Source organism: Podarcis tiliguerta, assembly GCF_965153285.1.
Source record: "Podarcis tiliguerta genome assembly, chromosome: 1".
Taxonomy (NCBI): domain Eukaryota; kingdom Metazoa; phylum Chordata; class Lepidosauria; order Squamata; family Lacertidae; genus Podarcis; species Podarcis tiliguerta.
The window spans coordinates 93,189,551-93,210,604 of record NC_139534.1 but is presented as its reverse complement, the minus strand read 5'-3'; the positions used below and the strand labels follow the sequence as shown (position 1 = coordinate 93,210,604).

Here is a 21,054-nt window from a genome sequence, read left to right as displayed (position 1 = left end):
AAATGTGAAATGCTTTGAAGTGTGCTTTGTAAATTACAGCTTTTATGTCTGTAATAAAAATAGTAAGAGATTTGGCACTTTAAGAGAGTTTTTTGAATTAGTAATATTAACTCTGCGAGATGAATGCAATAAAGATTTAAGAGATTTTGTACATAAGAATGCCATATTGTTAAAAATATAGAACCTTTCTGTGGCCTAAAGGCTTTTATAATTGGGTCTACCATCAAGTTTGGTTCAGCACAGGGGAACTGAGGAAGGTATCAGTTTACTCTTATATGGAACACCATAAAAATGCTTCTTACCAACTAGATCCCCTACCTCAAGTGTTTTCTTAGGCTTGCTGTACTCCCAAAAGATAATGTCTGGTTTTTTTTGCAGTGAATTACTCTAAAGGTTCTTTGACAGTTTGCTATCACTCCCAGTCAGATAGGTTTCCATCAAATTGCTTCTCATCAGCTAGTCTGGAAAGCAGCAGTAGCAGCTGACACAGCAACTCTAAAATCTGTGTCACTGTGGATTTCCTTTAGAATTAAATACACCAAAAACAGAAACTCTCCCCGCTGGCTGCCGCCCAAGCAGCAGGGCATGCTGCAACTTGGCCAGGTCAAGTGACGGTTGGTTACAGCAGGATCAAAGTGCTTAGTCTATGTCTATTTTGCTGGCGTCCAAGTAGCTTGCTGTGAAATAATGATTTTATCAAAGTAATGGCCTTACAGCACAGATACTCTTTCCTATTGCCAAAAGAAATAATGCAGAAAACCGAACTGGTTGCACAGATGGAACTATTACAACAACACGACACTGAATTCCACCCAATGGCCTACTTTGTGTATGATGGCACCTGTATTATCTGTATTAATTAATTATGTCTGTACTGCTCCCAACAGTTTATGTTGCTTTTTGAGGGATATTTTGTGGCTTATTTATTTAGCAACCTATATAGAATGAGGTCTTCAGTAATTCAACCACACATGTGTGATTAAGGCTGAGGAGTCCAATTTGCCCAGCTTAATTTGGATTGCCAAAATTTACCTGACATTTTGCAACTTGTGTCTTGCTACTTCTGTGGGAAGAAAATGTTCTGTGACTCTTATTCATCGTACCAGGCTTTCGCTACCTTGAATTCGTTTCCATTTAATCTGTGAAGGTATTTCCCACCAATGCAAATAATTCGCAGAACCGCATTCATACTTAAACAAAACATCTTTATTTGGAAACAAAACAAAAGGTGTATGATACACAGTCCCCTAGGGCAATGGGAACAGGATTGAGAATCCTTTCTTTCCCAGGAAGAACTCCTTGGAATCCCTCCAATGCTACAAACACGAACTGACAACACCCATGCATCCTTCCCTAGTACTGCAGGGAAAGGGAAGCATGCTTAGTTCCTTTGAACTCCTGGTGTTGGCACTGCCTTTAAGATTCAGTCCTCAACACAGGGCTGCCATGATGTCCAACCTCATTCCAGGACCTCCCCCCGTGTACAATGGAAATGCATAAAGACCCAACATGCAACGTTTTCCACTTGTGCAGCAAAAGTGTGCCGTGCAACTCTAGAATAGCAATGATCAAGACCTGCTTCAAACACAGCACATTTCCAACATGCAAACTGTGCGCTGATCATCACACAAGGTGTACAAATGCTGGAAAGTCATGGCTGAGCTTCCCAGTGTATCCATGCATAGCAAAAAGGAAATACGCATGATTACCGCATGTGATGATCAATCCCTGATCTAGATGCTGTTTTCTGCCTGTGGAGACATCAATTGAATAAGCAAAGCCACTCAGGTTCCCGCTTCTCATTCACACTTTCCGAAGCCTGGCATTTAAGAAACTGGTGAATTCCAAAATACTTGTGTATTTAGTGACACAGTGCCACTTCTTTTTCTGTGCTGAACAATTTGCAGGCACTCTCACCTCTTATACAAAGGTCCAGGCTTGCATTCGGATCCTTATCCAGAGGTGGGATCTCTCCTACTCCAGGGCTGCCAGAATTTCTGGCTCTCACGCTCCACCCATAGGTCGCAAAGCCAGTTCTTTCCTGATACAGGAAGAACAGCAGTCTCTCTCCTTGCTTTTAGTACAGCACATCAAAGATCTTATTTCCATGACAATTCCCTATTGCATCTTCCTTCATTTGAATCTGAGGTATGACTAACCATCAAGAGGTGAGGTCACTGAAGGGTTTCTTAGTGCAAAAAAACACAACCCTCTGCCAACATTATCTAAACCCCATGGCGACATACTCTCCTGTCTCTTGGTTTCTCTATGCCAGCCTGGTACAACTTCCACCAGCCTCAGCCAGCTGTGCTCATGGGACCTGGAAGTTCAAACATCTGGAGGGCACTACACTGGGAAATGCTCCTTTATGCCTCCCTTTCACCTTCCTTAAACTCCCTCTGTATCTCTGTCTGTCTCTGTCTCGCTCTCTTCTCCTTCATTCCTACCATCTCTCTGCCCTTCTTGTCACATGCTTCTCCTATATTGTCATTTCCCTCCTATTTTATCTTCTCACTTTTACAATATTTGTTTCACACAACAGTGAAATTTTTTTACAGTTCTTTCAAATGCACTTGGTCCTTCTTAAGAGAGAAATATTCACATTTAGATGCCGGAAGGTTCCCTACCCTACCGAAAACCTTAAATACATGATGTCCAAAATGATATACTGTATTGGAATAGCATTGTGGAAGCATAGGGATCATTCCGAGGCATTTCGCTAGAAAATGCTTTGTCCTTTTAAGGGTGTGCCACACAACTGATACTCCTTCATTCAAAGACCCTGCTGTCTGGAGGACTTATTCCGCTTCCTGAAGCAGGACTGAAAGCAAAGTATAAAAGATACTTTTTCCTTGAGTAGGCCATGATATTTGACATTGTTGTCTCCCAGGAGAAATCCCTCTAGCCTTGCCTGTGCCTTGAAAAGGAGATATCAGCCTCAAGAATATATCTCAGGTTTAATCCCATGAGGTGGAGTGCTGCTGCTTGGCTGAAAAAGGGACCACTTCAAATTATGGGGCAGGGCTGTGGGAAGGACAAGGCTGTGAGGGCACACCGGTGCTCCTGTCAGTCTGGCCCTGCAGCTCTGCCCTTGCCCCAATAAGCAGCAATGCCATTGTCGGGGGCCTGGCACCACCCCACTGCATTGGCTTCTCCTGGGTTTAAATAAGATGCTGTGAGGAGGTTCTGGAAACTGCCCGTGCTGTCTGGGCACCTAAAATGACAGGCTTGGCTATTCTTTAATACTGAACTCAGTACAAGAAGCTTCAAACCACCCCAGTTCTATTGCGTTTGCATGAGCCATTTGGTATCCTGGCACTACTACACAAGTCCACTTCCTGTCTTCCAGGAAAGTTCTATCCCAACCCAGCAAATCCTGGGGCTCCAGGTCCCCTTGGCTCACAACACTCTCCTTGTTGGAGCCACTTTTTCATTCAGTTAGCCACTTTGCCCTCTGTGGCAGAAAGTGCAAAGTCCAATCCCGACTTCTAGGCCTCTTCCTTCCCAAACCAGCTTCAGACAAAACAGAAGAACTTCTTCCACCGGCACTTGGAGAGAGTTTTTATTCCCTTGGCTGTCATTTTCTTTTCCTGTTGGGCCTTGTGCTCAACTGCGCTGATGATGGCTGTGTCAAAAACCTCCTTCAGGTTCTTTTGAGTCAGAGCAGAGCACTCGATGTAAGTCTGAGCCCGGATTTTCTCAGCCAGGCCCTCGGCCTGAGTTCTTGGCACAGGCCCGGCATGATAGTGGTCCAGATTGATCAACACATTGACGTCATCCCGCAGATCTGACTGTGTTCCCACCAGCACCACGGGAGTCTGGGGATTGTGTGTCCGTATTTCAGGGATCCATTTCTCCATAACGTTCTGGAAGGATGTGGGATTTACAACACTGAAGCAGACCAGGAAGACATCTGTGTCAGGGTAACAGAGTGAACGGAGGCAATCAAAGTCTTCCTGCAGAGGAAAAATAGGAGATGTTGAATCTGGTTTGCGATGCATACCGGCAGAAACTAGCTGTGGCTGATAGGCTAGAGGGTTCTCATAAAATGTAGTAATGCTGTGTTTTCCACAAAGCTCTAAAGCAGGGGTCAGCAACCTAAGGCCCATGGGCTGGAAGTGGCCTGCGGAGGTCATTTGACTGGCCCCTGAACTGAGTTACCTGCTTGCGCGCTGCTCTAAACCGGCACAGGGACTTGCTTCCATGGTGCTGGAAATTGCATCTGCGCAGACGCATATGCCGAAAATCGCATCTTCGCATGCACAGATGTCAAAAATTGTGGGCGCATGCAATCCAGCCCATGGAGGGGTCTCCGCGAGACCGATCCAACCCAGGCAAGATAAATCTTGCTGACCCCTGCTCTAAAGCATACATTTTCATCCTTTGTCCCAGCAAACCTTCTGAAGCCAAGAAAGAAAACAGCTTGAGCTTTCCAAGTGTAACCAAAGGGAAACAAAGACAACTTGGTAGCTCACCCACTCTCATAACTAGAGGAAGCTCACTTTGGCTCATGCATAGTGGTACCCCTGGACAGAGCAGGATCCGTTCCGGAGCCCTGTTCGCATCCTGAGTAAAATGTAACATGCGACTGCGCGTTCCGCGTTTCGCCACTTCCATGCATGCGCGTGACGTCATTCTGAGCGTCTGTGCATGCGCAAGCGGCAAAACTCAGAAGTAACATGCTCCGTTACTTCTTGGTCGCCGTGGAGCGTAACTTGAAAACGCTCAACCTGAAGCACATTTAACACGAGGTATGACTGTAAAAGGGAGAGACTTTAAGGTCCACTACAAAGAGGGATCTCAGCCAAGCAAAAAAAGCCAGTTGTTCCAATTAACGCTTGGGAAGCTTCTCTAGCAAGGGCTGCACTTCTATACAGAGGTACCCCACATTTTTCAGTACCCTGGCTGTGGAGGCTTCAGTAGATTTCAATTCCTGGAGCCCTCAGTTCTAATGTTACCTCAAACACAAACTCATCAGGTGACAATACTGCATACCCTCAGCTGTGGTACAGGGATCCTAGCTGTGTTTCACTGTCTGAGGCAGTATGTCTCTGAATACCAGTTCCGGCGAATCACAAGTAAGAAGAGTTTGGTTGTGTTTAGGTCATGCTTGTAGGCTTCCGACAGGCCTCTGGTTGGCCACTGTGAGAAGCGGATGCTGGACTAAATGGCGAGATCCAGCAGGGCTTTTTCCTAAGATTGGCCTAGTAAGTCTGTAGTAAGGATTACAGGGGTGATGTATCTGAAACATCTTTAGAACTTGAAATGTGCTGTAGAAGAGCAATTATTAATGCCACTCATAATTTCACTTTGACCCAGATTTTCACCACCTTCTTCCTGACATTATTGGCACCCCATCAGAACTCAAACCCGTATTCTCCTTTAACTTATGAGTCTCACCTGTCCTGCAGTGTCCCACAGCTGGATACGAAGTGGTGCCCCATCTACCAGGACCTGCACTGCAAACAGAAAGAGAGAGAAGGTTGGGAGTGGGTAAGTGCTGGATATATTTCATACCCATCTACTAACATGTTCCCCATTTTATATACCTAGGAGCTCTTTGAATGTGAGGAGCTGCACAGTGTCAAAAAGCAGCCATTTGAAAAGCAAACGTTCCTCCATATGTCCAGCTACTCCCTTCTTTTGCTGCCACACTAATGAAGGGATGGAACCAGCCATAAATAGCCAGTGTAGTTTACTGTCAACAGCGAAACTGTACTGGTGGTGAATTATTTGTGCAATGTTTGCAACAACACTGTTCCATAATTGCAGTATGGTTTTAAAAAACAACAAACCAACCTAGCAAGTTTGGATTTCAATACAAAGGCCTCTCCCTTGCAGGTTTCGTGCAATCCCTTTGCAGCAGGCCAGTTTTCTTCCACTAGTGCACAGATCCCAGTGACTTAGGCTGCGTATACACTATCCCATTTGAAGCACAAACACAAAGTTTTGGAATCATTCATGTCTGAACTCAACATGATGTTTTCAACCTAGGTTTATACTAGATCATCCACAAGGATGGGTGGATGTAGTTACTTGATGCGCATTTGAAAACCTTGCCCTTGATTTGGTTATCCATGCCTTTTCCTCCCTGCACATGCCCCAGATAAAGAAAGGAGGAAGTGGTGATTGTTATCTTGGTATAACTACGTCATTGCACAGATGCAGATACACCCTCCATAGCCAGGACCGCCTACATCTATTTTCAAATGGAAACACTGCAGAATAACGCAGAAGGGGCCCTTGTATATAATACAGTGGTACCTCAAGTTACATATGCTTCAGGATTCATACGCTTCAGGTTGCAGACTCTGCTAACCCAGAAATAGTGCTTCAGGTTAAGAACTTTGCGTCAGGATGGGAACAGAAATCGTGCTCCGGCGGCAAGGCAGCAGCAGCAGCATCAGGAGGCCCCATTAACTAAAGTGGTGTTTCAGGTTAAGAACAGTTTCAGGTTAAGTACAGGCCTCTGGAAAGAATTAAGTACTTAACCTGAGGTACTACTGTATTGTCCAGTTCTCTGGTTAATGCAGAAATGCAGAGCTAGGGAGCATCTCGGTCTAGCCTCTGTTTGAAGACTTTCAGTGAAGGAGAGCTCTCTGCCCACCCTGGTATAGGTTTCATAGCAGTTGGACTGGATGACCCTCAGGAGCCCTTCCAACTCTGCAATTTTATGCTTCTAGGATAAGTAGTTGGCTCTGCCTGTCATTGGCTTTGACTCCATTTACTGTTGTCCTCTCTGCCTTCCACCCCACCAGTCCCAATGGGAGCCAGCCCCCACTGGAAGTATGCCACAGTTTTGTAGCTTCTCTTCACGAGACAAAGAACAACACAGATGAGACCATGTAAGGGAGTGTGTATGACAATATGCAAATGGAATGACTGATGAAGGGAAATATACCATGGCGGAATGTTTTTTTTTAAGTTTCATCTACCTTGAGCTGCATTAAACTAACTGTTACAAAGTGAAGCTGTGAGCAACACAAGCTCTGGAACATTAATAGATATTGGGGGTAGCTTATAGAGAATGTAGAGACAGGGTAATAAAGAAAAACAACAACCCAAGACAAAATGCATAATTAGCAGGAGTGTGTAATCAAGAGAAGCAGACATCCTGTGCTAAAGGCAACAATAGCCCATACTTAGCACCAACTAGTGATATTGCCACTGTGTCCTTTCCTCAGCTGGGGTGTGTATGGGTTCTTTATTTTGTAGAGAGACAGGGTTAAACTTTTCTCAGGCTTTATGCCATTAGCAGGTGACCACAAACAACCCTGCTTCGGAATTTACATTGATCTACTGAGCAAAATAACTCTCCCTTCCTTGGGGCCTTTCAGTGCAGTGGGGCAAAGGGTGCCCTGATCACATTTTCGCCTGTGTCTCAGCTCCTTCCCCACCCCACCCCGAATCTCAATGACAATGGAGCAACTAGATGGTGCCTTTTCTTTCCCTTTTTCCATGGTGAGATGTGCACTCCCACACAGGAAAGAGGGAGTGTGGTGAAATGTCCAATTTAAAAATAAATAAAACTTTATGTGTTGAGGGGGAGGGAGGTTGTACCCAGAGGACACCCCCCCCTGACACTTTGGCTACCTCTGCAATAGCCGTCCCCATGAATGGAGGAGGGGGGAACCACTAATTTTTCCAGCTACAAAATATTGCACATTGAGCACTTAGAAAATGTGAGATCTCCATTCTCAGAAGCACAAGTTTGAGGAGAGACCTGCAAATGCATCAAAGGATAAACAAACAGGCGTTTTGGGACTACGTAATCAAGGAGCATTTTGGGACTGCAGAAAAACAGAAATGTACTGAAACGGAGACAAGAGAACAAAACAGCACAGTCACAGTGCATTACAGTGGTTCCTCAGGTTACAGACGCTTCAGGTTACAGACTCCGCTAACCCAGAAATAGTACCTCAGGTTAAGAATATTGCTTGAGGATGAGAACAGAAATTGTGCAGCAGCGGGAGGCCCCATTAGCTAAAGTGGTACCTCAGGTTAAGAACAGTTTCGGGTTAAGAATGGACCTCCGGAACGAATTAAGATCTTAACCCGAGGTACCACTGTATTTGTGGAAAATCCTGCACCACGGAAAGGCAGTAAGATACATTCAAAGTTACTGTTGAAGATCCCACAGTAGTTTAAATATTAAATAAGTAGGTTAGGGGATTTTGATTAAAGAAAAATGGAGTACAAACTCCTCTTAGGCATGGGACAATTAGAAAGGAGCCATCAGTTTTCACTGCAGTAATTTCATTACATGCTGCCTCAGCGGCCAGGCAGGCTCCTAGGGGCTGAAGGCCTCCAAGCTGTCAACTGGGCTGGGCTTGGATATTCCTTGAAGTGCAGCCAAGGTGTTAAAGGTAGCAAGTGAGACACAGGGAAAGCCAAAACACTTTGGTTGGCTCAATGTGGCAAAACAGATACAAAAGCAGGGTCACTGGAATGGTCAGGGGTATTGGGAGTTGAAGTCCAACAATGTTAGGAGGGCATCAGATTCCCCAGTCAGGACTACGCTGGTGGTTGTCTTGCCCCTTGCTGTTTATGTATGAACACATTACTGACAGAGTTAATGGTAAATTAAGCATATATATATATATATATATATATATATATATGAATATATGATTTTCATGAATTACAAAGGAACGTGCAATGTCTTTCTTGATGAGGCCTAGGATTCTGCAAAGGGTAGCAACAAACCCTTCCAGCTAGGCCTCACCTTCAGGAGCTGGTCTCCTATTTCTTTCTAAGGGGCCATGTGCCAGATGGAACATATCTGGGTCTAAGCAAGGCCTTCACACAGTGAAACCTATTGGGCCAACCCTGAATATCCCCACACATGGTTGCATCTTTATCATGTGACCGGGTGAAAATAGAAGTTTCCTTATTGAATTTTAGGGTTCAATGTTTGGAGCGCAATGAACATCTTTGCCTGCCACTGTGTTGGGTGAGAAGGGGGTTTAAAAATGGCTCTGAACAAGCGCAAAAACAGGTTAAAAAAGAGAGAGGCAGGGATAGCTCAAGGTCCTAGAGTGCCTCTTCAGCCATCAGAAGAGCTGGTGTGAAATACCGTACATCACTTCCTTATGGCTGGGAGCCCCATTAACATATCGTAACTACAGAGAAAGAAGAGAAACCTGTTCCTGATCAAAAGATTCTACTTTGATCTTCAAGATGCTGAGCATTTCCCTCTTGGTGTTTCATTTCTAAGTATTTACCAATCCCATGGGTGGGGGTTAACTGGGAAATAAATAACTGGCATGAGCAGTGTTTGAGGGAGGATGCAGGACGTGTGTAGGGGGGGTGTCCTGTTGAATAAGAGGAAATAAAGGCACCAACAGGATGTGGTAGTTGTATACTGCCCCAAATACTTTATCAGAAATTCATGTGAGAACTGTGAACCAATAGGATACAGACTGTAAGTTCCCTGAGGCTTTATTGCTTCTGTCACTTTGCAGCCTACCCTGTACATCAGGTTTGGGGGAATCTGTGGCTTCCAGATGTTATTAGGATCCAACTCCTACCAGCCCCAGTCAGATAAACCCTGGACTAGGTGGTTTCAGGACAGTCCTTCAGCTATTACTGCCCTCCATTTTGCTAAAGGAGGAAAATCACACACATTTCTTTAGTAACTACCTGTGCTTATCTTCCTCTCCTTACCAGGGTGAAGCCCAACTGGAAAAGAATCAGGAAAGAGGAAAGAGAAAGAAGTTGGGAGAGAGGGGAGGAACACGGGGTTCATTCGTGAATTATGGCAACAGAGAGAAGGGTACGTGGTGGCAGTGTGAAAAGGTGCAGAACTGTGACTCCCATTTCAGGGCATCCAAATGCATTTGGCCAAGCGTATAATGCACAGCACCTCGGTATGAGGAAGTTTGCTTCTTTACTCCCCCATCACTACAATTTTGTAGGACTCTCTAAGTTTAAACCTTGCATTGGCCCCTCCTATACGCAATGGAAGAATTTCAGCATAATGGGGAAGCAGGCTAAACAGGATAGTTTGGTGGTTGAAGGTCAATATTTATGCATATTTCTGACCCCGAGTGACGAACTAACTTGAAATGACAGGTTATCGGTAGCTCAGATCTCAACCTGTATGCATGGGAAACTAATTTCTCACCAGGAAGCCTGTCTGGGAACTGGATATGAGAATCTGCACCAGAGGGGCTGAGCTACAGAGCAGCCTGGGGTGTTGGTGATGTAGCACCCACCCCACTTCTTGACGCAGCCTCCCTGCGTCTGAAGTTAGCAGAGGTTCTCTCTAGGTTGTTTGTGACATGGACCAAGATCTGTATTAGGGCCAATTTTCTGCTCTGCCTCAGGACATGATAACCATGGGGCTGTCTTTGTACACTGTATGCCTTCTCAGTGGACTGCCCAGTGTTGCTTTTCCAAGTGGTGAATGGGCTGTTGAAATCCAGCCCTGAAGAGAAAGCAGATAACCATAGCAAAGCAGCCTTTGACGGCAATCAGCAAAATTGCTCGTATCCACATAATGAAATTATTTTAGAATGTTGTATCATTTTAATGTTGTTATTCGCTCTGAGCCTGGCTTCGGCTGGGGAGGGCGGGATATAAATAAATTATTATTATTATTATTATTATTATTATTATTATTATTATTATTATTATATTTCACTTGCTGCCACAATTAATGCAAGTCCTGTGAAGGTGCTTAGAGCACTGTCTGCTTGAAGCTTGTGAGATCAATGCTGCCTGAGGAGGGACAGGACCCTGGAAGGGATCAGGCCCTTTGCATTCTCTCTTGGCCATAGCCCATCATGCCTTTTAAGCAGAGATGGATTGACTAGATGTCTATAGGGAGCACTTAATCTCTCACTTATGGAGAAGATGCCCACTGCATTGAAGGATACAGTGGTGCATCCCCTCCTGATGATGGTATCCCCAGAACCTGAAGTTTAGATAACTACCACCCAGTTGCAATAATCACTTCCTGGGCAGGGTGATTGTGTGGTGGCTGCTATCCCTGGATACAGCAGATTATCTGCACCCATTTCAGCTTGGCTTCAGATTTGAATATAGCATTGAAACAGCCTTAGTCACCCTGGTTGATTATATTTGGGAGAGTGACAGACAGAATGGTACCCAGTTGAGTCTGTTGGGCGTCTTGGCTATGTTTCATACCACTGACCATAGTATCTTCCTGGCGTAGGAAATGGGGGCACTGTGTTACGGTGGCGCTGTTTCTATCAATAGGACCATTACCAGAGAATAGCATTGGAGATTTTCTGCTTAGCCTCATAGCATTTATGCTGTGGTGCACTGTGGGGATTCATCTTGTATTGAAGAAGAGGAGGAGGAGGAGGAGTTTGGATTTGATATCCCGCTTTATCACTACCCTAAGGAGTCTCAAAGCAGCTAACAATCTCCTTTCCCTTCCTCCCCCACAACAAACACTCTGTGAGGTGAGTGGGGCTGAGAGACTTCAGAGAAGTGTGGCTGGCCCAAGGTCACCCAGCAGCTGCATGTGGAGGAGCAGGGACACGAACCCAGTTCACCAGATTACGAGTCCACTGCTCTCAACCGCTACACCACACTGGTAAAGGACACCTGGATGGTTTTTTTGTTGTTGTTTAGTTGTTTAGTCGTGTCCGACTCTTCGTGACCCCATGAACCAGAGCACGCCCGGCACTCCTGTCTTCCACTGCCTCCCGCAGTTTGGTCAGACTCATGTTTGTAGCTTCGAGGACACTGTCCAACCATCTCGTCCTCTGTTGTCCCCTTCTCCTTGTGCCCTCCATCTTTCCCAACATCAGGGTCTTTTCCAGGGAGTCTTCTCTTCTCATGAGGTGGCCAAAGTATTGGAGCCTCAGCTTCACGATCTGTCCTTCCAGTGAGCACTCAGGGCTGATTTCCTTCAGAATGGATGCGTTTGATCTTCTTGCAGTCCATGGGACTATCAAGAGTCTCCTCCAGCACCATAATTCAAAAGCATCAATTCTTCGGCGATCAGCCTTCTTTTAGGCCTGGATGGTTAAGTCCAGTCAAATTTGACTATGGAGTGCTGTGCTCATTTCCGTTTTCAGGCCGAGTGAGCCGGTGTTTGTCCACAGACAGCTTTCTAGGTCATGTGGCCAACATGAGTAAACCGCTTCTGGCACTACAGAACACTTTGACGGAAGTCAGAGCTCACAGAAATGCCATTTACCTTCCCATCGCAGTGGTACCTATTTATCTACTTGGACTGGTATGCTTTTGAACTACTAGGCTGTCAGGAGCTGGGACAGAGCAATGGGAGCACACCCCATCACAAGGATTCAAGCCGCTGACCTTCTGATTGGCAAGCCCAAGAGGCTCAGTGGTTTAGACCTCAGTGCCACCCACGTCCCCATCTTGTCTTATTAAATGCTTCCATGAAACTGCTGGGTGGTGCTGGGGGTTTGGAGTGTGGCTTCATCAATATGCAGATGACACCCACTCTGTATTTCACTTGCATCTGAATCAGGGAAGCCAGGCCGGCCAGTGTGTAGAGTCAGTGATGGGCTGGACGAGGGCCACAAATTGAACCTGAATCCTTATTAGGTGGAGGGGCTGTGGATAGTAACAATATATACATAAATTTACTTTGTCGAATGCCATTATCTTCTCTCTGGTCACTTCCCAGGGAGAAGGTAATGGCACTTACTACTCATGATCTGTTACAGTGGTACCTCTGGTTACGAACTTAATTCATTCTGGAGGTCCGTTCTTAAGTTGCAACCATTCTTATCCTGAGATGAGTTTTCACTAATGGGGTCTCCCACTGCTGCCGGTGCGCGACTTCCGCTCGCATCCTGGGGCAAAGTTTGCAACCAGGAGCAACTACTTCCGGGTTCGTGGAGTTCGTAACCCGAAGCATTCGTAACCAGAGGTACCACTGTATTTTAAAGGCAGGCACTTCCCATGAGTGTTAGCCTTGTTGCAAGCCTACATGTGTGTGTTTGTGTGTGTGTGTGTGGTTCACACAACAAAGATGTGCTGCCTGCAGACAGCCTCCAAACATTATAATTTGGGTTCTGGGAAAACGTGATTATTTCCATAAGAAAAGCCTAACCCTGACAGAAGGTCAGTGGACAGTGCATTTTAAAAAAAGGACAAATCTATTGAGAAGCTTGTGGAGGGAAACTCCAGTGAGGTTGTTTTTTTAGACAACTTATTCAGGTGTATAGCTGATAAGATTTGACCATGTGGCTCAGACCTTTTCTTGCTCATAAGATGATAATTTAAGTTTAGCCATGTATTGTAGCTTGGCCTGGAAGGCAGAACTCATGACAATGTCCTTATGGACCCTAATTTGAGGCAGCCCCTCGAAGGTGCAGTGAATAGTCACTTGTGGTGGGGGCCACTTATGCCTCACCAAAAAGAAGAAATGCAACAACAAAAAACGATTCACATAACCTGTGCATATACTACAGATTTAAAATTAATTACTATTATTTAAATATGAATACAACACATCTCGCCATGGAAGACCAGGACCTGCATGTCTGCTGCCCAGCTGCTTTCAGTGTTGAAGGGCACCTCCAAGACCCCAGTTGTACTTTCTGATGGGCTTTTTTAGTCTTTAAACCAGATTTGGACTGGGCAGCCCTTGAAACGACGGGCAACTTTCAACAGAGGACCATTCCTCTGTAAAGCAGGGCAGATGGCCACCCTAGCATAGTGTGGACATAGCGTGGGCATGGGAACCAGGGATCAAATAAGTGCTTACCTATGAAAACTCATTGGCTATCTTTAGATAAGTCACTATCTCTCGGGCTGCTATTGTGTGAAGAAGAACACGAGATAAGGGTGCATTGTATCCTGCCTTGAGTCCTTGGAGGAGTGTCAAAAACAAACAAACACATTTCAGAAAGAAGATTGCAAAGCCTGTTCTGTGAGCACCGGGAACAAGGAGGCACAGGGCAGAAAGAGCAATTAAGCTGTTGTTGCCATATCTTGCAAATAAATTTGAAGATCAGGAAGATAGTCATATACAATAGCCCCTAATCAGGATAAGGCCTTGCCTGGTCTCCCAAAGGTTAGCGATCAGCTGTGTCGAATTGGGTGTGGAGCAAAGCCGTCACAGCCTTCACAATATTACCAGTAAATACCCAGCCCCCACAAAGTTGCCAGTGTAAGGAAACTGCTTCTCAGCTGAAGAAGTGAGGCTCCTTTGCACCCTTGGCCAGGAATTGTAGTGGCGCCTCTGAAGCCAGGTGAGAACATGGACCAGAAACTCAAAAAGTGGAGAGGCGTGAGGCGAGATTTCTGCGCTGCCGTCCCCCCTGACCAGTACCCCGGGGGATGGGGTGGCGCAGCGGTGGCAACCTAACCAACCACTAGGTTTGCCCCTGAACATTTATATACTCCCCTCAACCATATTAAGATTTCAGGACAGTGCAGAAAATAACAGATCAATTCAGTAAAAGACAACAATAAAAGCAACAGGTGAAACCTGAAAAAAGATGAATGATTCTACTAAATGACCACCAGCGGAATGACCGCTGACATATGAAATTGGTGTCTTTGCTCTCTGAGTCACAGTCTGCCTGCCATCTAAACTTTACACATGCTCCCAAATAAAAGAACAGAGATATCGCCTCCAGACGTTCTCAGCCTATTTGCACTAGACTACTCATTTTTCTAGGGGAGTCTATGTGCAGTGTATGGGGTAGGTTCAACTTTAAATGCCTGCTGAAAACTTTTCTGTTCAGTGAGGCTTATGCAGGCAATTAAGAATACATATTTTATATGACTTCTATAGTATGTTTTCATGTATAATTGTTGTAAACCGCTCTGATTTTTTTTTAATGACTATCTGGGTGTAAATAATTTTTTCCCCATTTTATCTATTTATTTATACTTTACAAGTGTATACATTTCATTAATTTTACATTCATTTTGACATTTCAAAACTTGACTTACCGCCCCCTCTTTCTGTGGTTCCTTAATTTTTTTAAAAAAAGTATCTTCTGCATATCCAAATTAAATTAATTTACTCATTTATTCATCTTCTTTAAATATATACTCTTATAAAACTGAGGGTTGTTACAATAACCCTGCCAAAGTTTTTATCTGTTTGTAATTTATCTGTAAATATTCAATAAACCATTTTCATTATTTTATTTTTAATTTTTTTATCTTGATTACTTATTCTTCTGGTAAGTTTCACCATTTCTGCATATTCCAAGCTGTATGTAAATATTTTATAAATAACGAAAGAAATAAAATAAAAGGTGAAACTGTTTTACAGCCAGATCCTAAGGTAAAAGTCAGCCTCAATTCTACTGAGCACTTTAAAGCGTTCAAAGTCTTTCAAATACATAATCCTTGCAACCATCCTGTAAGGTAGATTTGTCACCCCATTCATTATGCAGGCAGGAGGCTAAGCAAAAGACAGTGCCATCTAGTGAGATTAGAGCAGAGGTGAGATTCCAACTGGGGCCTAGTTTAGCTAAGGTTTGGTTTCTTTACTTGCTCCACCCCTTTTACCCTACTTCAAGCAGCTCAATTAAAACATGCTTGAGATGTACACCCTTTACTCCCACAGCTGCCCCAAATATCTGTCAAGATGTGTTCTACTTATTGCAGGCTGATATACTACCACTGTTTCCAAAATATAGAGAGACAGACTTTTGGGAAACTTTCAAAGGGGCTGGCAGAACCTAACCAAATTGATACCAAGAAATTGATGCAATCGTTTTCTGACTGTTTCAAAAGAGAGCTTCAGAATTTTGTGATTTCGTTTTCAGATTTGCAACGGTTTTATCTTTGAATTTTTATTTGATTGGTTGGTTGGTTGGTTGGTTGGTAAGCTGCCCTGGGACATTTGGTGAAGAGCAGACTTCAGGTACAATTTAAAAACTTAAACAAAATTCCATGGGCTTTACTCTCAGGTAAATGGATTGCAGCCATTTCTTTCTAAACCCCCATTCTCTCCCTGTTTGTTGTTGTTTAGTCGTGTCCGACTCTTTGTGACCCCATGGACCAGAGCACGCCAGGCACTCCTATCTTCCACTGCCTCCCACAGTTTGGTCAAACTCATGTTGGTAGCTTCGAGAACGCTGTCCAAGAACACCCTGTTTACTCAGAAGTAAATCCCAATGTGTTCAATAGGGCTGGCTCTCAAGTTAGCGTTAGCTTGCATGGGATTGCAGCCTTTGCAGCATGGGTTAAGGAAGGCTGCAAGGAAAACGCATTGTGCCCTGATACCTTAAAGGCAATGGCCTATTTCATAAAAAATGTTTGGTTGACATTTTGTGCAGGGTTCCAACGTGAAATCTGCTACAGTCTTTTAAGACCCAATAATGTTCCAATCCCTTTTTGACTTTGGAACCATCATTCCACACAGCTGCCTCCTGGCATCTGAAATTCTCCATCCCAATTAGAGATACAATAAACACTCCCTCCTCTTTCCACAGGTAATCTCTTTGCCTATGCAATTCACAGGCAATACTAGGAGAGTCCTCACACCTGGTTCTCACCCGCTGTGCCTTTTGCTCCCTTCTCCTTACAAGGCATCCAGACTGACAGAAACTCTCTTGAGGCGGGGAACTAATGGCCTTTGAAGAGCCTTGAGAGAGTGTGGGGCAGGGCAGGCCCCAATGGGGTGAAAAGGCTGGGAGCCAGATAATTGAGACACACATGGCAACAGCTAGTGTTCTAATAAAATCCTTTTGAAGCCTAAAATTAATTCTTAATATTGAAAGAAAGAGGGTTGTGTTTGAAATAAATAAGCCCAGATGTTTAATTTTGTACTGTTTCAACGCTGATGCATTTGCTGTCCCTTTAGGAGGAATGGCAGGAAAGAAATGTAATATATAAATGAATAAATATTAAATTCCATTTTTTGAAAGTTCATCTGTTGAGCATAACAATGATGAAATTGGACTTTCCAAATAGAAGAACAAACAAACTTGGTTCCTTAACAACTTGGGTCCAGAGCATCTCAAGGACTTCCTGATCCCGTATTATATTGGCAGAGACTTTTGGCAGGGAAAGGGGGTGATTTCCCTCATTGGTGGTTCCCCAGGTTCACGTCTCACACCTATGGCTTTGACCCTGTATATCTGAAGAAGAGTCTCCACCCATATCATGAGATCCAGCTCCAAGGGCCTTCTGGCGGTTCCCTCATTGCGAGAAGTGAGGTTACAGGAAACAAAGGAGAGGGACTTCTCAGTAGTCACTCCTGCCCTGTGGAACACCACCCCATCAGATGTCAAGGAAATAAACAATTATCTGGGTTTAAGAAGACATCTGATGGCAGCCCTGTTTAGGGAAGTTGTTTAATGATTGGTATTTTACTGTGAAACATACTGAGTAGTGGTATGGAGTAATGGTTAGAGCATCGGACCTGGGAGATCAGGATTCAGATCTCCACTTTTTTCTCCAAGGAGCTCAGGATGGTGTACATGGTTCTTCCCTGCCTCATTTAATCCCCACAACAACCCTGTGAGGTAGGTTGGGCTGAGAAAGACAGTGTCTGGCCCAGAGTTACCCAGTGAGCTTCATGGCTGGGTGGGAATTTGAAGCCTGGTCTCCCAGGTCCTAGTCTGACACTCTAACCACTTTACTGTTCCAGTGGAAATGTTACCATATTGAAATCATGCCTGATCTTATTCCCTAAGAAGTACAGAACTCAGAGCATGTTCTGTCAGTTGGCAAACAATCCCTCCAAATGTCTACTTCTTTTTCTACCTTCCATATGATCCTTCCTGCATTTCCAGTTCAGTGCCCTATCACATGAGCTGCAGTGTGGGAAACCTCCTGTCTGTACAGAGCTTAAGGCAATCCAGCCCCATGTGCTATGGGGAGTTTCATCCTAATAAATGAATTACTAACACAGCTTCAAATGTCACAACTGCTCTCTCCTCTTTTCCTATGCTTGAACTGGAAACACAATCTCTTGAGGTTTACTCTCCCAATTAGAAACACCCAAAACCAGTTGAGCAGTCTTCCACAGTTAGCTAAGCGAGAGTGCTGCCACCCATGTTTCGGGTAGAAGACCAAACCTGTTTCCTTTGTATTTTTTTTTTTTTTTTTAGGGTTCAAGATGTGTCCATTTGACAGCTTTTTAATTTTCTTTCAAAACCTCTTAAAGATATTGACACTGATTCAATATTGGTGGGACTCATATGGCTACTGGTGCTTTAAATAATGACCTCATTCACACATCACTTTAAATCACACAGAAGCTTAATTATAGTTTAAAGGTAAAGCTTTTGTTGCTGCCCTGCTACCAGGAGCTAAGCCATGGTTTGGCTTAGCTTTACAACCAAACCAGGGCTCGGGTTTTTCTCTCCCAAACCATGAACAAACCTTGGTGACAGTTCATGGTTTATCTGTAGAGACACAAACCACAAGCCCATCAAACTTTGATGAATGAAGTGGTTGTACAGTGGTACCTTGGGTTACAGACGCTTCAGGTTACGTATGCTTCAGGTTACAGACTCCGCTAACCCATAAATAGTACCTTGGGTACTTTGCTTCAGGATCGTGGGGCGGCAGCAGCGGGAGGCCCCATTAGCTAAAGTGGTAAAGGTAAAGGGACCCCTGACTATTAGGTCCAGTCGCGGACGACTCTGGGGTTGCGGTGCTCATGTCAATTTATTGGCCAAAGGAGCCGGCGTACAGCTTCCGGGTCATGTGGCCAGCATGACTAAGCTGCTTCTGGCGAACCAGAGCAGCGCATGGAAACGCCGTTTACCTTCCCACCGGAGCGGTACCTATTTATCTACTTGCACTTTGACGTGCTTTCGAACTAATAGGTTGGCAGGAGTAGGGACCAAGCAACGGGAGCTCACCCCGTCGTGGGGATTCAAACCGGCGACCTTCTGATCAGCAAGCCCTACCTAGGCTCTGTGGTTTAACCCACAGCGCCACCCACGTGGTACCTAAAGTGGTACCTCAGGTTAAGAACAGTTTCAGGTTAAGAACGGACCTCCAGAATGAATTAAGTTCTTAACCTGAGGTACCATTGTAATTCCTTCCCTTTCCCCCAACCTCGCCTGCACCAGTGCATAGCTAAGTTTAACTGTGGCTTAAAGCAACAGGCAAAGAAGGCCACTGTACTAAGCATTTATAGGAAAGCAGCTTTTCTGGGAGGAAGTGCCACTTAACTTCTCAGAGCAGACATGCATTGGGCTTGTGGTGCCAATGAAGTTTTGTAAGGGATCAGGTTAAATTGCTTCCCAATCTATTTCCTGTACAGATGAACACCATCTGATTGCTGCAACCGGCTTGATATGATATGATACTGGGCTCAGAAGGCTGGTTGTTTGCAGCTGCAGCCCCTTCCACTACAACTCCAATTACACCCAAGAAGAGAAGATCCAAAAGTCTTTGCTTGGAACAGAGAACACGTGTAGGCCTCCCCCTCGTTTTCTTCTGGCAAAACTCCCATTTGAAAGGAGATATTTGTTTCCTGCTTGGCAGGGGGTTGGACTCGATGGCCCTTGTGGTCTCTTCCAATTCTATGATTCTATGATTCTATATTCAGTAGGCAAAGTTTTCCCTGTCTCTGCATCTGCCTGCTGGAGATAGCTTCACCTGGTGAATTTCTGCCTCCCATGCTACTGTTAAAGGCACAGCGGGTGGGGGGGGGGAGAAAAAAGCAATCCTTTGCATGCTTGCTTAATTGCTTCTTAATATGTATGTATATATTTTTTTAATCCCCACTCAGACTTCTTACATTGCAAACAATATTAAATTACATCCTATTCTAATAAAACAGTCAACAGTATAATATGTATCTCGATATATATCTCAATAATATACATCTCAATATATCTCAATTGCCACACATGCCATTGATCTATTAATTATGAACTTTGTATCCCACTTGTCACTGCGAAAGGTCTCGTGGCAATTAGTCAAGAACGCAGAGTGCCAAAATGACAACAGACCACCATGGACCCCACTGTGGCAACATGTACCCCAACACACATCAGGAAGGAAGGAGCTGCCCAGGTTCCGCTCTGCTTACCTGAGAAGGTGTCCAGCGCCGTGGGCTGGTACTGGTCTGGGTATCCGTTGGTTGTGTAGCTGACAATGAGGCTGGTCTTGCCGACTGCCCCGTCTCCTATGAGGACACACTTGATGCCCAGCTCGGAGCCGCTGCCTCTGCTGGGGGTGCTGCATCTTCTCAAGGTGGGCGAATAATCCAGTAGCTCCTGGGGGGGCATCGCTGGAGGAGCGAGAAAGGGGACACTTGGCGTCCCTCTTTTGAAACAAAAAATGTTGCGATTGAATAGTTAGTTCTTCTGGGCTTAAAAACACCACCACAACTGCCAAGCAGGACGAAGTGAGAGCCAAACGTGGGTCAGTCACTCTGTTCCCACGCGCAGTGGTAGTATCTCATTTTCTGGGACGGCATCCCTTCAGGTGTCTTGGGTCTGGAGCAAAAGAGAATTGCACCCGGGCCGAGGACTCCACCTTTTCACTTTGCATTTAACTCCCGAGACCTGTAATGGGTTTTTAAAAAAATTCTTTAAGCCACCCAGGGCAGCTGTGATTTGCATGGGCCCACCCACTTTCCCGGTAACCTGATGCTGCCTTATAGGTGCTTGAGCAAACTCCAAACTCCCAGCCGCCTTTCCTCCTTTTCCTAGCACTTACTGAAGGTGCTGTTTGTGGCAAACTGCTGGACTGACTGACACATGAGGGTAAGGTGGGGTGAAGCGCCGTCTCGCACAACAGACAGACAAACAAACAAACAAACAAACAAACAAACAAACAAACAGGTGAAACAGTTTTGCCACTGTGGCTTCTACCTCCACTGTCTGAAGCAGTGCTGTTGTGGTCAGATTCTGTTTACAGGCTTCCCATGGGCATCTGGTTCGCACTCAGCCATGAAGCTCACTGGGTAACGTCTCTAATGGACTCTTAGCCCTCCCTCCCTCACAGGGTTGTTGTGAGGATAAAACAGGGAGAGGGAGAACCAGGTACAAGCAGGGACCACCCCCTCTTGCAAGGAGGCTTAAATCCCCTCCCTGCTAGATTTAGCAGCCAAGAGTCCACCTCCCTGAGCCTTACTAACTGAAACTTATCCAAAGAACAGGACCACAC

At 45.0% G+C, this 21,054-nt stretch overlaps 1 protein-coding gene across 1 annotated transcript; it reads right to left on the bottom strand.

Annotated features, from left to right (window-relative positions):
• Nucleotides 1-1,184: 1,184 nt before the first annotated feature.
• Nucleotides 1,185-20,461, bottom strand: RHOV (ras homolog family member V). The gene is made up of 3 exons (XM_083451228.1): nucleotides 19,973-20,461; nucleotides 5,401-5,459; nucleotides 1,185-3,956 (listed from the first exon to the last, which is right to left on the bottom strand). Exons 1-3 carry the CDS (start codon nucleotides 20,169-20,171, stop codon nucleotides 3,516-3,518), a joined length of 699 nt encoding a protein of 232 aa, XP_083307354.1. The 5' UTR covers nucleotides 20,172-20,461; the 3' UTR covers nucleotides 1,185-3,515.
• Nucleotides 20,462-21,054: the final 593 nt, after the last annotated feature.